The sequence below is a fragment of the Myotis brandtii genome, unplaced genomic scaffold (assembly GCF_000412655.1).
Source record: "Myotis brandtii unplaced genomic scaffold, ASM41265v1 scaffold422, whole genome shotgun sequence".
Classification (NCBI taxonomy): Eukaryota; Metazoa; Chordata; class Mammalia; order Chiroptera; family Vespertilionidae; genus Myotis; species Myotis brandtii.
In genome coordinates this window covers 2489090-2505403 of record NW_005366171.1, presented here as the reverse complement: position 1 = coordinate 2505403, position 16314 = coordinate 2489090, and the positions used below count along the sequence as shown (strand labels likewise).

The 16314-nt window shown below is 34.8% G+C and overlaps 1 protein-coding gene across 4 annotated transcripts in view; it reads left to right on the top strand.

Annotated features, from left to right (window-relative positions):
- The window catches only part of SBF2 (SET binding factor 2), a 319520-nt gene that overhangs the window by 130594 nt on the left and 172612 nt on the right, over positions 1-16314 (top strand). For 3 of the 4 annotated variants that reach the window (XM_014545862.1, XM_014545864.1, XM_014545861.1), the window contains exons 4-6: positions 6433-6555; positions 7906-8016; positions 9636-9741. In XM_014545862.1, the coding sequence (XP_014401348.1) occupies positions 6433-6555; positions 7906-8016; positions 9636-9741 (340 nt within the window). The remainder of the gene's footprint in view (positions 1-6432; positions 6556-7905; positions 8017-9635; positions 9742-16314) is intronic. The other variant, XM_014545863.1, reaches the window with a different exon arrangement.

Here is a 16314-nt window from a genome sequence, read left to right as displayed (position 1 = left end):
GGGATGTGCCTGCAACCAAGGTACATGCACACCTCCTACTGGGGATGTGCCCGCAACCAAGGTACATGCCCTTGACCGGAATCGAACCCGGGACCCTTGAGTCCGCAGGTCGACGCTCTATCCACTGAGCCAAACCCGTTAGGGCAAGACAGTAAATTTTTATTATTTTTTTTTTAATTTTTAAATGTTTAGAATGTAGATTGGTACCCTAACGATTTTCAGTAATGACCAATTAAAGAAATTATCATTGTGAACTTATGGATTTTTGTGTATTTAATGAGTTTTAACCAACTGTAATTTTATTTTGATTCTGTTAGTCTTTGACAGATTCTTTACTTTTTTATTTTATTTTTATTTTCTTTATGATTAAGGTATTACACATGTGCCCTTATCTCCCCATTGCCCCCTCACCCCCCTTCATGCCCTCACCTCCCTGGTGTCTGTGTCCATTGGTTATGCTTAAATGCGTGCATACAAGTCCTTTGGTTGATCTCTCCCTCTTACCCCCTCCCTCCCCTGCCTTCCCTCTGAGGTTTGATGGTCTGATCGATGCTGCTCTGTCTCTTATCTGTTTTTGTTCATCAGTGTAGAGTCTTTACTTTTTGATACAATAAGATGAATAGGCTCATTTTGTACATTTTTCTGACCTGGCTATGGAATGTCATTTCTCTGAGGAGTCCTGGTTTCCTTTACTGGGAAATAGTATTTAATAGATTTTTTTTATTGACTAACTGAATTGTTAACACTGATATAATGCTTAGTACATTGTCTGGCATATGGAATATAATGTGTTATCCTTTTATTAAGTAGTCTGGAGTAGTGCTTCTCAGAGTGTGATTCCTAGACCAGCAGTATTAGTGTCACTGTGGAACTTGTTAGAAATGTAAATTCTCAGCCTCCACCTCAGGCCTACTGAATCATATATGCTAGGGGTATCTGAAATCCATTTTAACAAGCCCTGCATGTTGCACACTAAAGTTTGAGAACCACTGATCAAGAGTAACTAGTCTCATGAGAATGGGCCACAGGCATGCTGAATATTTTCTTTTAGCAGCTGTGCAGCACCCTACCTCCCAAGCAATCTTCTACATTTTCTAATATTTTTAAGTCTTACGTTTACTTTATGAAGTATAAGAATTAATGAAACCGGCATCAAATAGAATTATCTATTTTTGAAATAAGTACTATACTTACCCAGCCTTCTAAGGATACAGAACATCTGAACATATACAGATTTCAGTTTCACACATTCTGTATCCTAAAATAGTTTATGACAGCATTTTCAACACGTGTTCCATCTAGTTTAGGTTCCCTAGATGCTCTACAATAAAAACAGCTCAACTTTTTGAAATTTAAGAAATTTTTCTATTATAATTTGCATTCGACCCTTTTTTTGTATTAGTTTCAGGTGTACAGCACAGAGGGTAAGCGTTCATATAGATTACCAACTGTTCCCGCAGATAATTCAAGGGCCCACTTGGCCATAGATGGTTATTCCAGTATTGTTAACTATATTCCCCGTGCTTTACCTTACATACCCGTGCCTATTTTGTAACTACCAGGTTGTACTTCTTAATCCCCTCACCTTTTACAAGAAAAAGTTGAGATATACTTTATATTTTATCTCCTTTGCTTGTCATTGTACAAACAAAATTTCCATATCAAAGTCTGAGAAATTCTGCAGCAAAGAAATCTTTTTAACTTGGCTTTATTTTACTGTTTCCAAAATTCTTTGATTAGTAGACCATTTCCTAAGTAATATCTATTTGTTTCCAATAAAAGACTCTTTGGAAAATGCTGCCTTATGAGTATATTAAAAAAACAACAACAACTTGTGGACTTTGTGCCGCTCAAAAATAGGAAGCTTTCTATGTGAATATATAGTAGCCCCATAAACCAATTTGTTCTACCTTCAAGATACTGTAAAGCCCAGGAGCTATTGAAGGAAGAAATACTAGCGTACTTTTGTTTGTTTGTTTTATGCTAGAGGTAGACTAGACTCTCATTGAAGACTAGTGACCTAATTTGTATAAAGCCTTTTTATCCTAAAATGTGTATTTCTTACATAATCATCATTTTTCCAGACCAATGCAGGATAAATAGGTTTTATTATGTGGACATGTAACAGATTAACAGATTATTTGGCAAGAAATAAAGATGCTTGTCATAGGGAATTGTAGACTTTACAGGATTTGCAACTACTTAGACTCCTTTATTTTCAATTTTAAAAAAATTTTAAGTCCTTAAATTGCTTTACAGAGGCAATTCTAGGTAATAGTACACTGTAACAAATTACTTACATTTCAAAAAAGGAATGTAGAACTGAAAGTTTGTTATTTGCCTAATTCCTTTTGTCCTGCTTTTTAAACTGTGTTTTTAAAAAGTCTGTAGGAAAGTTTTAGTGTGAAATGGTGCTATTGAAAATGAACTTAGTACAGAGAGGATATTGAATGAAACAAATCTTTTCCGGGTAGAAGGGACAGGAATCAAGTATTAGAAGTGCAACAAAGACGAGTTTGAAGTGCTCAGCCTGAGTGATAGGATAAACTTTCCAAAGATTGTGCCCCTCTACTGTATGGATACATTCCATAAGACCAATAATCTAGAAATTATTAGCATTTTTGTCACGGGATATGTTTAAAGGGCAGTAGCACTTTAGGGGCAAATTTATATGGTGGTTACTAATTTATACCATGTTATTGAAGTAGAGAGACTATGAACTATAAGAATGTAAACTGCATAGAAGTTAGGTATCCCACTAGCAGATGTAGTCCATAATAATAATGGGTAGAGAAAGGTCTATAAATGGGCAAGTTGTAGCTTGTGCTTGTGATACATATAAGAGGTAAGGTGATCTTGCAATCATTGTGAGATAATTCAGTAAACAGTGTTTAAAGTAAATTTGTATCTTTAAGGAGACCTATTTAAGTCAAGGAATAATCTTAGGCTAGAACACTTGCAAATATAGTTCAATGAGATAAAATACGTGAAAATGTTTTATACAATAGAATATTAAATTGCAGGGCATTATTATAGCACCTATTACATTTATAACCTATTTTTAATTTATTGCTTATTAAGTTTACAGATATTTTCAATATGTGAAAATCTCTCATTGTAAAACACAAACCAAAGAAAGTCAATATAATTACATAATTATTATACAAAAGATACTCTAATGGAAACAGAGAAGAGGCAGTATTCCCTTACATCGAGAGTGGGGAACATCCGGCCCACAGGCTACATAAGGCCCATGAAATCATTTGGTCTGGCCTTACCAAGGCATTAGGAGTGAGTGAATTAAATGTTTGACCAAAAATAGCAGGCTAATTTTTAATTTGATAATTTTGTATGGCTCGAAAATGATGTTATAATATCCAAATGGCCCTTGGCAGAAAAAAGGTACCCCACCCCTGCGTCACATGGTAAGTTAATAGAAAAATCTGATAAAAAAAACACCATGTTATCATCTCCTAAAACAAACTTTATTTTGATCAACTGTTTAGAGATTTAAATTTTTTTTATCATAGCAGTACATTTTGCTTTGAAAAAAAAAAAAGAATTTTCTCCGAACTTAATCTGTATTGTATGAGAGCTATTGGAATTTAGAATAACAACATGTTATGATTTATGGCCCATTTACAAAGTAAAGGTCAATGTCTGTACTAAAAGGATATAAACACTGATTTAAATTATATTGGATCTTCTTTCTTGTTAATAACTATTCTACTTAGAGAACTAAATTAAGCTTTAAGAAATGACCGATGCATTCTGTTTTGTGTTTTGGTTAAAGTAGGTTACTGGTCATTTATTTGAAATGGTTATCTACTTACTCAAGCTGACTTCTAATGTTACTCTAGGGCATTTATCACAATCTCATAAAAATGTGGATAGCTTTATCTCTTTCAAGAATTTCAGTCATTCTTTTGTCATTTCAAATTTATTAGTAATCCATGAAGAATATGATTAATTAGGTGTGGAAATCTTGGGTAAATTTATATTCATCACATTTTTATTATTTGTAAGGATTCCAGAAACCAGGCAACCTAATTTTAGCTTTTGCTTTGTAACAAATGAAAATCTTTCAAAAGCATATGGACCATATCACACATATAAAAACTAAATGGATAGTTCCCCCCTTGGATATATGCAGTGAGTAAATAAGTATCAACTATGTGCTCAGCTCTTGTTTTAGGAAGTGGGAAATTACCAGGGAAGAAACTAGACAGAAATCCTGGTCTTCATGGAGCAAAACACAAAATAAGTGAAATGGATAATATAGTGGATGGTAACATAACAAGTGCCATAGATGAAAATAAAGCAAGGAAAGTGGATAGGGAGTGTTAGGGCCTAGCAGTTTCAAGCAGGGTGCCAGCAAAGGCTTAAAGAGCAGATGTCCCTTGAATAAAGACCTAATGGAGATGACAGAATTAGTCATTAGCATATCGGTGGAAAGAGTATTCCAAGCAAAGGAATAAGGAACAAATGCTTACGACCCTTAGTTGGGAGGATGCCCAGCAAGTTTAAGGAGCAGCAGGGAAGCAAAGTGGAGCTAAGGAGGAGTAGAGCAGACTGAGGGAGGCTGTTACCATAATCCAGACAAGCAGTGATGGTGGCTCACAGTATTGTGGTAGCAGTGGAGAGGGTGAGAAATTAGGATTTGCTAGCAGTTTGGATATGGGATATGAAAGAAAGGGGAATCAGGATTTTTGATTTGCTAAATGGAAAAATAGGATTTTCAATAACTGAGATAGGGAATACTGCAGGAGGAGTGGAATTTGGGTGAGAAAGATTGAAGCTATGATTTCCATGTTTGAGATACCTGTTAGTTATTCAAGTGGAGATGTCAAGTTGGATATGGCATTTTGGGGAGAGGTTTGGCAGGAGTAATAAGTATAACCAAATGTGATATGTTGCTGAACTGTACCAGGAATTAGAGTAAGAGAAAAATCAGTCAAGGAAAGGCTTCAGGAAGGAAGATACATTTTAAGCTGACCTTTGATTATTGGAAAGGAAAGAAAAGAGGATTCTAGTTAGAAAAAATGTCCTTACATCTTATAGTACCATCTAGAAATCTGAATGTTTTACTACTTTGTCTTATTTTTTATTTAAAACTTTTATAGTACTTTATAAAGTATTATGGAACAATAGGTGCACAAGAAATGTTTATTAATAAATGAGAATAATAATGTTCAAAGTTTATTTCATTAACCAATAATATTTAGTCATTGAAACTAATTTTTTTTTATTTTACATGTTTTTATTGTGCTAGAATATATATGACAAAAATTTTGCCATTTTAACCATTTTTAAATGTACAGTTCAGGAGCATGAAACTCATTCTGGAACTTAGTTTTGTGTATAAAAATATTCTTTCTTTTTAAAAAATCAACTTTGTTGCTTAGGGCCAAAAGGAATTTAGAGCTGATTGTGCTTTACTTCTGAGAGCATGGAGCATTCTGCAAGCCTTGGAATTCTAAATGAATATCACTTTTGTTTGAAAGATTTAGACAAGCAGGAAAACAGAAATTAAAAGTAGTGCCTGACTTTAAAACAGATTTTTCTTGAAAATTGACTTTCCATTTATTTTTAAAATTTTTTTCCATTTTTTTCTTTATTGATTAAGGTATTGCATATGTGTCCTTATTCCCCCCCCCCCCCACATACTCTCACACCCCTGTTGTCTTTGTCCATTGGTTATGCTTATATTCATGCATTACAAGTCCTTTGGTTGATCTCTCTCCCTTACCCCCACCCTCCCCTACCTTCCCTCTGAGGTTTGATGGTCTGATTGATGCTTCTCTTCTCTGGATCTGTTTTTGTTCCATCAGTTTATGTTTTTCATTATATTCCACAAATGAGTGAGATCATGTGATATTTATCTTTCTCTGATGGGCTTATTTAGCTATGTTCATAGCAGCATAATTTACCATAGCTAAGATTTGGAAACAGCCTAAGTGCCCATCAGCAGATGAGTGGATTAAAAAACTGTGTTACATCTACACAATGGAATACTAAGCTGCTGTAAAAAAGAAGGAATTCTTGCCATTTGCAATGGCATGGGTGGAATTGGAGATCATTATGCTGACTTTCCATTTAAATGAATGTGCTTTTTAGTTTTGGGATTGCTATTTAAATAAGTTGAATATGTCTAATTTACCTTTTATTACTGGTACCTCACACAGAAACCAGATGCTCAAATAAAGTTGTGGTATATATTTGGAGCTTTTCAAAAATTAAATAAGTGTGTCCTGATTTATAATTTTGATGCCTTTCAAAGTATGCTCTTTATTTTTAGTTTCAGTTTTGTAAACTATAAATTATTTTGAATTAAATTTGGATTTTGTAAATTATATGGAAGTGTATACGTCTTTCTTTTGTGAGTTATAAACCTAGGAAATTCTGTGTTAATTATGGTACCTCTTTTTCTAGGGAACAAAGAAGGAAGAGATTGAAGGTGAAGTGGAAGTGACTGGTTTAATTCAGCCTGCAGAAGTGTTTGCTCCCAAAAGCCTGGTGCTGGTATCCAGATTATATTATCCAGAAATTTTTAGGGTAAAGAACTCCTCATTGTCATCATTGACATATATTATTGTATAAATCTATTTTGAGTGAACCATGGTAACAAGTTCTTAGTATTTAAAACATCTTTATAGCTAAAATAAATTGATTTGGGAACTTGTCAATAAAATTACTGTTAACAGCAGACATATTTTCATATTGGATGAAATAAATAACTGAGTAAGTTAATGTGACTATTTAAATTTTAAGAATGTAGTGCTTTTTACCAAAACATTTTTACTGACTCCAAAATGTATATATCTCAAAGAAATAATTTGATTACCTGTAGCATATTTAAAATACATTAGTAATATAACTACTTTGTGTATTTTTATTCACCTTCTTTTGTTTAATCCAGGTTGAAATGAAGAGGAGGGGTATTTGTGTTTTCAAATAGTTCTGATCCTACCCTTGCCAAAATAGCTTTAGAATATTTTTTACTTTCAGATATTTTGCTTTCTAGACACTCAGAATTTTCAAATGTAAGAACAGGTTTTAATTTAGATATAAATATATGTAGGATTTGAAAGAAGAGGGCTTATTTTTTTCTTATTTCAGTTGCTACCTTTAGTTTTAGTAATGTTACCATGGTCCAAAATTAGAGTTCTTTGGAAATATAAATTGTACCCAAAAAGTTCCCAAGGATTTGGGAAATTAATCATAATTTCTGGCATACTTTTCCATATTGTTGAGATTATATGTATTTTAGAAAAATTAACTTGGTGTCAGTATTTCAATGACAGTGAGGTGATTCCTAACAAGTAATAATATTTTGGAGTTACAACATTTAATACGCTGAAAGATTCATAAAGATTGCACTTTGTCTTCCTTTTTATCACCTACTTTCTTCTGAGTTTAAAGTGTTAATCATATCTTGTCCCTATTTTTTTCTTTTTGTAATAATTCATATAAGTTACATTGTTATGTAGAATAAATGTTCTGAATTTATAAGAATCACAAAACAAGATAAAATTTCTAAATGTTTATCTTGAAATTTGATGTTTTGCAAAGTAAGTTGAGACCAAAAAAGAACCCACACACAATAACAACAGTTTTAAGACCCACAAATTTGCTAGAGTGGTTATCTCAGCACAAACACCTGTTTTACAAATGATTGATTTCTGCTTTTTATAAACTCCTCTCAAAAGCTCATTTAGAGGTTCTGGTTCTGGAGGAAAACTTAATAAACTTAATAACATTTTCTGCTTAAAATTTATTTCATGGTCACTGTCCAATGTGTTCTGCTAGGTTCAAAGAGAAATTTTCCTAGGGGCAGATGTCACAGCAATTTATTTTTAGTGCCTACTCTTTTCATGAACTAACTGCATGCATGTCCCTTTGCAGGCTTGCCTGGGTTTGATCTACACTGTATATGTGGACAGTCTGAATGTCTCTTTGGAAAGTCTCATTGCAAACCTGTGTGCGTGCCTTGTCCCAGCGGCTGGAGGGTCTCAGGTAAATTGAATAAAAAAGGTAGTGGCGAGTGCCTGTTTCTCTTATCCTCTCTCTCAGTTAATTTAATTTGTGAAGAAAAGGGGGAAAAAGAATTCTTTAAATATTTTCATTTTAAAGAGGATTTTAGTTTAGTTAAGCATTGTCCCTATGGTCTGCCTTCTAGAGACCCAAGATTCCATTCTTTTCTTAGGTCATGAGGTTAATTTTAACACAGGGGTCACCTTTCACATAGCATAATTAGAAGTCATATTTTGTGTAACTTGAACTCCAGTTTACATTTTCTTGGGAATATACTTTTTAAAGTTGAACTTTTAAAATGTGTTCTTTACACTCTTTTTATTCCTCTATATAGTTATACCTCATTTAATTAAATCAGAAAATTTTTGAGTGAAAAAATTAGATAACATTAAGAAAATTTTCAGAACAGTTTTTTGTAATCTTATAATTATTTTTGAATAGAGTCATTAATTCATTTCCCTGAATAACAGTAATTATATGTGGTCCTAAAGCTATTTTGAGTGTTGTGTGTAATCTTTAATAGAATAGCTTACATTTAAATTTGAAAGGATTTATTTTTCTTATTTCAGTTTGCTATCTTTAATAATAGCAGTATTGACCATGGTCCAAATTCACAGATCTTTGGAAAGTATAATCTATACCGGAAATTTTCCCCAGGATTTTGCCATAGATTGAACCTCAAATGAGAAATTAAATTAAGTTCTTTTACTAACATAAAACTTTCTCAAAGTGGTCATGTGATTTTCATCTTCTGTATGTCTTAAGATTATCATAGCTGTATCTGAAATATAAAAATAAGAACCTCAGCTCTATGATTTAATGTTCCTAAGGCACCATACTTTTTTTTTTTAAAGACTCTTTTCTTAAGCCCTAGAATTGATTAGTTGATCACTTAATTTGCTTATTCTTATATAAATTACATGGTTTAACCTCAGTCTGGCCAAGATTATTTACAAAGACATTACCATTTTTTTCACTGTGTTTTGCCTTTTTAATGGTCTTCTGTGTATCCTAGTGTCTTTTGTTATTTTAAGTTTTTATCCCCCTTTTTGCCTTCCTTACTCTTCTACTTGTGCTCCAAAGGTAGAATTTGAAATGTGAGTTTGGTCACAATTGAATCTAACCTTTAAAGCAGTGTAATTGTTTTATGGGCCTTTATTTTAGTGGAATTTTTGTTGACTTTCTTTTGTTTATTTTTTTAATTTAAAAAATGTTTATTGTGGCTGCTAGAAATTTTAAAATTACATATATGGTTCATATTACATTTCTCTTATTTTTCCCAGTTTTATTGAGATATAATTGGCATATAAATGTTGACTTTAACATTTTATTATTTTTCAGTTAAGTATGATTGGCAATGATTTTGTATTTCATTGTTACTAAATTCTCAACTACTGAATTTTCTTGTACATATTCACTTGGGCACAAAGTAACTTGAATGTTTTGGATTATGTTATCACCCTTTGCATATATTAATTGGATCTTAATATGTTCATCATTGGCTCAAAATCTGAACAACAAAGGGATTTTTTTTTACCTTAAGAAAATGTCTGGCAAGAAATCATTGATGTGTTTGTGTGTGTCTTTTCCCTATTCTGCAGAAGCTGTTCTCCTTGGGCGCAGGAGATAGGCAGCTGATCCAGACCCCTTTGCATGACAGTCTTCCTGTCACAGGCGCTAGTGTGGCTCTCCTGTTCCAGCAGTTGGGTATGCTCTCCGACTTTCAAACTCCTCTTGTGGAAGCCTACCAAAAACAAAAAAAAGATTTATTTTAAGCTCACATCACCTGACCTGAATCAAGAAAATAAAAAGCAAACCATTATATACCTGATATGTAAAATATATGATTACATGGCTAATATTTTTTTTTAAAAAAAGAAAACACACAAAACACTTTAACCCAGGCCCTTTTTGCTCTGGAGTCAATTAGATTTTTCAAAAGTAGACGTATTTTCTTTATGCTTTAAAAGATGAAAAGATAGTGTATTTTGCTTTTCCTTAGATGAATTAGTTTTGTAGAATTTTGTCTGATGAAACTAAAAATCTTGTCGTCCTTATCCGACCAATGGTTAGGATAAAGAATTGAGGGGAGCCGAAACTGGTTTGGCTCAGTGGATAGAGCGTCGGCCTGTGGACTGAAGGGTCCCAGGTTCGATTCCGGTCAAGGGCATGTATCTGGGTTGCAGGCACATCCCCAGTGGGAGATGTGCGGGAGGCAGCTGATCGATGTTTCTCTCTCATCGATGTTTCTGACTCTCTGTCTCTCTCCCTTCCTCTCTGTAAAAAATCAATAAAATATATTTTAAAAAAAAAGAATTGAGGGGAGGCACTAGAAGTGCTCTCTGTACATTGGACAGCTCTGTGCTTCATTTTAGGAGTAATGTAACTTAACAGTAAGCATGTCAGATTCCCAATTACTTTAACACGTAATTGCCCTTTATATATGACTGCGCATGAGTGCCCCCTCTCTTTGATTCAGCCTTTGTCATTGTTCCCCATCTGTGTTTGTCTTTTTCCAGTTATAGCCTTTCCTGCCCTGGGTTTCATACTTGCTTCTCCATAGAATTCTTATTTCCTTGCACAAATTTTGCTCCTTGTTCAGCTCTGTACCTTACCACTTCTTTTTCATTAGTGACTCCATCCTTATTCTTCTTCTGCTATTTCAATCAGTCAAATTTAGAAAGCCTTAGAAGAGATTAAACATAAGTAGAAGGAGACATATGTAATACTCTTTGTAATACTTTAAGCAATAAAACAAAATTAAAAAAAAAAACATAAGTAGAGTTTTCTAGTATCCTAATAAAGATGGCTCGTGATACCAAGCCCAGAGCAGTGGTTCTTCCCCTTTACATCTGCCTCCCCGCAATAGTTCAAACTCTAAACTCTTCTCTTCTCCCCTGAAAGTGGTAATCTTTGAATTACTACAGAGTGTGTTGGAAGTTGGAATCTGTCTTATTAAATAGAATCAAAGGTGTAGTGTCCTATTTTGCTGATCCATTATGAAGACTTTTATGGTAGAATCTAGTAATAATAGGCTCCAGGAACATCTAAGAACTTTGAAGGAGACAAGCTGCACAGGTAAAATGATAAAGATTTTATAAATATTTATTTAAAGTTTGCTTTATCAATCTTTCCTTTTCATGCAATGATTCATTAGGATTAAACAAAACCAATTCCTAATTTTCAGAAAAATTAAAATTCTATAATTTTTTAAATTATCCTTTGATATGGGTAGAGTGGAATAGTAAGCCAATGCCAACAGTAAGTTTGCTTGTTTTATAATTCAAATATAGCTGGAAAAAAAGCCAAAAAAAGGGCTTCTTGATCTAGGTAGTGTTTCACCATCTTCCACCATCACCCATTTCATTCATTCCCCATGTTTATAACATATTCACTAAGCTGTGCATTTAATTTCTATGGTTTTCTATATTTGTGTTTTATCTGCAATAAAAATGTTTTTCAAAACTTTTAAAACTATATAACTTTATATATAACTTAATTTTTAAGTGCAATGCTTGAACAAATTAGAGATTTTATTTTTTTCAAATAACAAAATGTCTAGAGATAGGCAGTACAGGGTTGATATATTGATTCCCAGATATTTCCAGGGATTGTATAGAAATTCTTCTCTACATTTTTCCCCTATTTATTAATATGGAGTTTTCCCTTACTAGACTGTGGCTTCAAGAACTGCCTTTATGATAAGAGAATAATCAAAGAATAATTAGAACTTATTATTTGTTTCCCATATGTCTGGCATAGTGCTTTGGGTACAGAAAGCATCGGTGTTTGTTCAATTAATGAATGAATGTGCTAGCCATGAAGAGAATGGCAATTTTCATTTATTAGGAGATATTCTGTGAATGGATGAAGTGTGCCAAAAACACATGATGATTACTCATTTGAAGATCAAATTTCATTCTTTTACGCTTAAGTATTTTGCTTACATATTCAAAAGTTAATTTTTCAGGGAAAGACTGAGGAAAAGATAAGACAGGAAAGGAGAAAGAAAGCTGCCTCTGAAACAGCGCTGTATGCAGAGTTGTAGTTTCTAGAGCATGTGGTACTGATAATTGTGTCTAAAGGCATGCTCTTATCACCAGTCATTTCAGTTGGACTGTTGTTGAAAGCCAATGTTAGACCATTATCAGAGTTCACTATCTGGGTTGGGGGTGGATGGTGGGGGTGGATTTTACAAAGCACAGACAGGAAGCAGATAGGACTATATGATTCTTTTGTAGCCTTGACTAGTTTTCCTGTGAAAGGTCTCATTGTATGATAACATTTCCTTGCTTCTTCTCTCTAAGGATTGTTACGATAATAAATTTGTTTTCTACATTTTGAGAGTTCTCTGGGTTTGCCTGCAATCATCACATGGACTTCCACCATCACCCATCTCATTCATTCCCCATAATTTCCTGTTAATTACTTTCATTTCTTACTTGCCATCTTTTTTTGTTTGTTTCTTGTTACAGATCATGTGAACTATTTTTGTTTACCTGAAGATTTGTGCAATAAGTGTGAAAAGCTATAGTTTTTATTATGTTAATAAGATTGTATTCATAGGAGCTGGCTTTTATAGCCCCTCTGATTTTTTAATGGAATCCATAGCTGTTTAACTCAGGTGTCTCTCCTTGCCCCAAATAATTTTGTGAAATTCTCATAACATCTGTTGTCATACGTATTCATAAAATTTGGATTTTAACTGCAAACACACTAGTTTTAGAATACTTATTCCCAGTGTTTACAGTGTATTACTTATTAGACATTTTAAAAATCACAGACTAAAATGATGTTGGGCCTTCAGCCATTGTCACTCTGTTTTCCTAATCAAACAACATTAGTCTTGTATCATCTGTATTTATTCTTTTCTCCAGCTTTATTAATGAGATATATTGACATATAATACATGTAAGTTTAAGGTTTACAATGCGATGACTTGATGCACTTACGTATTGCCAAATGATTACCACAGTGAGGTTAGTTAAACTTCCATACCCTCACATAATTATTGTGTGTGTGTTAATTATAGTCAACATGCTGTTCATTAGATCCCCAGAATTTATTCATGTTATACCTGGGATGTGTACCAACATTTTCCTATTTCCCATAAACTTTAACACCAGGCAACAACCATTCAACTCTCTATTTGTATGAGTTTATATCTACATAGAAGTGAGAACATGAAATATTTGTTTTAGTCTGTCTGACTTGTTTCACTTAGCATAATGCTTTCAAGTTTTCTCCATGTTGTCACAAAAGGCAGGATTTGTTTTTATGGCTGAATAATATTCCATTGCATTATATATATACCAAATTTTCTTTATACATTCATTCACTGATGGCCACTTAGATTGTTTCTATGTCTTGGCTGTTGATACCTCTTTGAGGTAGTGTTTTCATTTCCTTTAGATATATACCCAGATGTGAAATGACTGGATCATATGGTAGTTCTATTTTTAAATTTTTGAGGAATCTCCATACCGTTTTCCGTGATAGCTGGAAATATTCCCACCAACAGTGAACAGTGGTTCTCTTTTCTCCACAGCCTTGCCAACACTTACCTCTCTTCTTTTTTATAATAATCATTCTAACAGGTATAAAATATCTCATTGTGGTTTTTACTTGCATTTCCTTGATGACTGTGATGTTGAGTACCTTTTCATGTACCTATTGGCATTTGTATGTCTTCTTTGGAAAAATGTTTATTCAAGGCCTTTGCCCATTTTTTAATCAGATTGTTTGTGGGTTGTTTTTATTTGCTATGAATTGTATGAGTTTCTTACATATTTGGATATTCATTTCTTATTAGATAGACTAGTGGCCCGGTGCATGAAATTCATGCATGGGGTGGGGTGTCCCTCATCCCGGCCTGCACCCTCTCCAATCTGAGACCCCTCAGGGATGTCAGACATCCCTCTCACAATCCAGGACCGCTGGCTCCTAACCGCTCACCTGCCTGCCTGCCTGATCGCCCCTAACCACTCTGCCTGCCAGCCTGCTCATTCCCAACTGCCCCCCCCTTGCCAGCCTGCTTGCCCCCAACTGCCCCCTCCATTTGGCTCCTACCTGCTCGCCTGCCTGCCTGATCGCCCCAACCACTCTGCCTGCCGGCCTGAAGCCCCTAATTGCCTTCGCCTGCCAGCCTGATTGCCCCCAACTGCCCCCCCCCCCGCCCGCCTGCTCACCCCCAACTGCCCTCCCCTTCTGGCCTGATTGCCCTTAATTGTCCGGAAGGACGTCTGGAAGATCTCCTAGAAGGTCTCCTGGTCTAATTAGCATATTACCCTTTTATTAGTATAGATTATTTCTTTTGCTGTACAGAAACTTTTTAGTTTGATAGACCTATTTGCTTATTTTTGGTTTTGCTGCTTGCAGTTTTGGCGTCACATGCACAAATCATTGCCAAGATCAATGCCAAGTAGTTTTCCCAGTAGCTTTATAGTTTAGATTGATTTTTTTTCCAGTTTTCCCAGTTTACTTATATAACATTTACTTATATAACATTTATTACTTATTTTAGTGTTATCCTCAATTATAATGGGAAAAATGAAATAGGCATTTTCCTTTTCATTATATGGAGTAAAAAATCTAGTTGGAGAAATTGAGTATACATCAATTAGACCATTACTATGAATGGCATAATTCCCTCTAGGTGAAAAAGGAATGGTGTTTTACAATATCTATGGTCAATCATTTTTTAACAGTTTGAATATCAGCTATTTTCCTTGGTGATTTGAAACAAATGAAATCTTTTCACAAGCCTATTCTGGAGCACTTTTTTGAAGAAATGGCTTACAATATGTACTCAACTGTAGAGGCCTAATGATCTCTAGGGAAGGTAGTTCTAACTTAATTTGTTTTAATAAATGTCACAAAGAGTAAAGTTCCTGTAATGCCCACCTGCAGGAATGTAGTTTTGTTTTTCATTAAATGTTTACAAAGCCATTACCATGTACTAGGTCCTGTGCTAGTTAATAGGAATAGAAATATAAAAAATCATAGGCCTAGAGGACCTGAATAGACATTTCTCCAAAGGACATACAAATGACCAAGAGATATATGAAAAAATGCTCAAGGTCACTAATCACCAGAGAAATGCAAACTAATACCACAATGAGATATCACCTCACACCTGTCAGAATGACTATTATCAAAAAATCACCAAACAAGTGCTGGTGAGGATGTAGGGAGAAGGTAATATTAGTTCACTGCTGATGGGAGTGCAGATTGGTGTAGCCACTATGGAAAACAGTATGGAGTTTCCTAAAAAAATGAAAAATGGAACTTCCATTTGACCCAGTGATCCCACTTCTAGAAATATACCCTAAAACCCCTGAAACACCAATGTACACCCTTATGTTCATAGAAGCGTTATTTACAATAGCTAAGATCTGGAAACAGCCCAAGTTCCCATCAGTAGATGAATGGATAAAAAAGCTTAGGGGGCCGATCGGCATGGCTCAGTGGTTGAGCATCAACCTATGAACCAGAGGTCACGGTTTGATTCCTGGTTGGGGCACATGCCCAGGTTGAGGGCTAGATCTCCAGTGTGGGGCATGCAGGAGGCAGCCAATCAGTGATTCACTCTCACCATTGATGTTTCTCCCCCCTCCCCCACTCTCCCTTCCTCTCTGAAATCAATAAAAATATATATTTTTTAAAAAGCTGTGGGGCATGTACACAATGGAATACTATGCATCTGTAAAAAAGAGGAGGGATGTCTTACCCTTTGGGACAGCATAGATGGACATGGATACTATTATGCTAAGTGATATAAGCTAATCTGAGAAAGACAAATATCACATGATCTCACTTACTTGTGGAATCTAATGAATAAAATGAATAGACCAACAAAATGAGAACCAAAGCATGGAGCAGACTGACATACCTCGATGTGGGAATTGGGGGGACGAGAAGAGGTAAACCAAAGCGCTCAAAAGCTATACTTATATGCATAGCTTATGGACACAGTAATAGGGTGGTGAAGACCTAGGGGGGTGGGTAGGAGCTAGGAGGAGGAGGATAGAGAAGGGGGGGAATGAATAGACCAACAAAATGAGAACCAAAGCATGGAGCAGACTGACATACCTCGATGTGGGAATTGGGGGGACGAGAAGAGGTAAACCAAAGCGCTCAAAAGCTATACTTATATGCATAGCTTATGGACACAGTAATAGGGTGGTGAAGACCTAGGGGGGTGGGTAGGAGCTAGGAGGAGGAGGATAGAGAAGGGGGGGAAAGGGAGACATCTGTAATACTATCAACAATTTTATATAT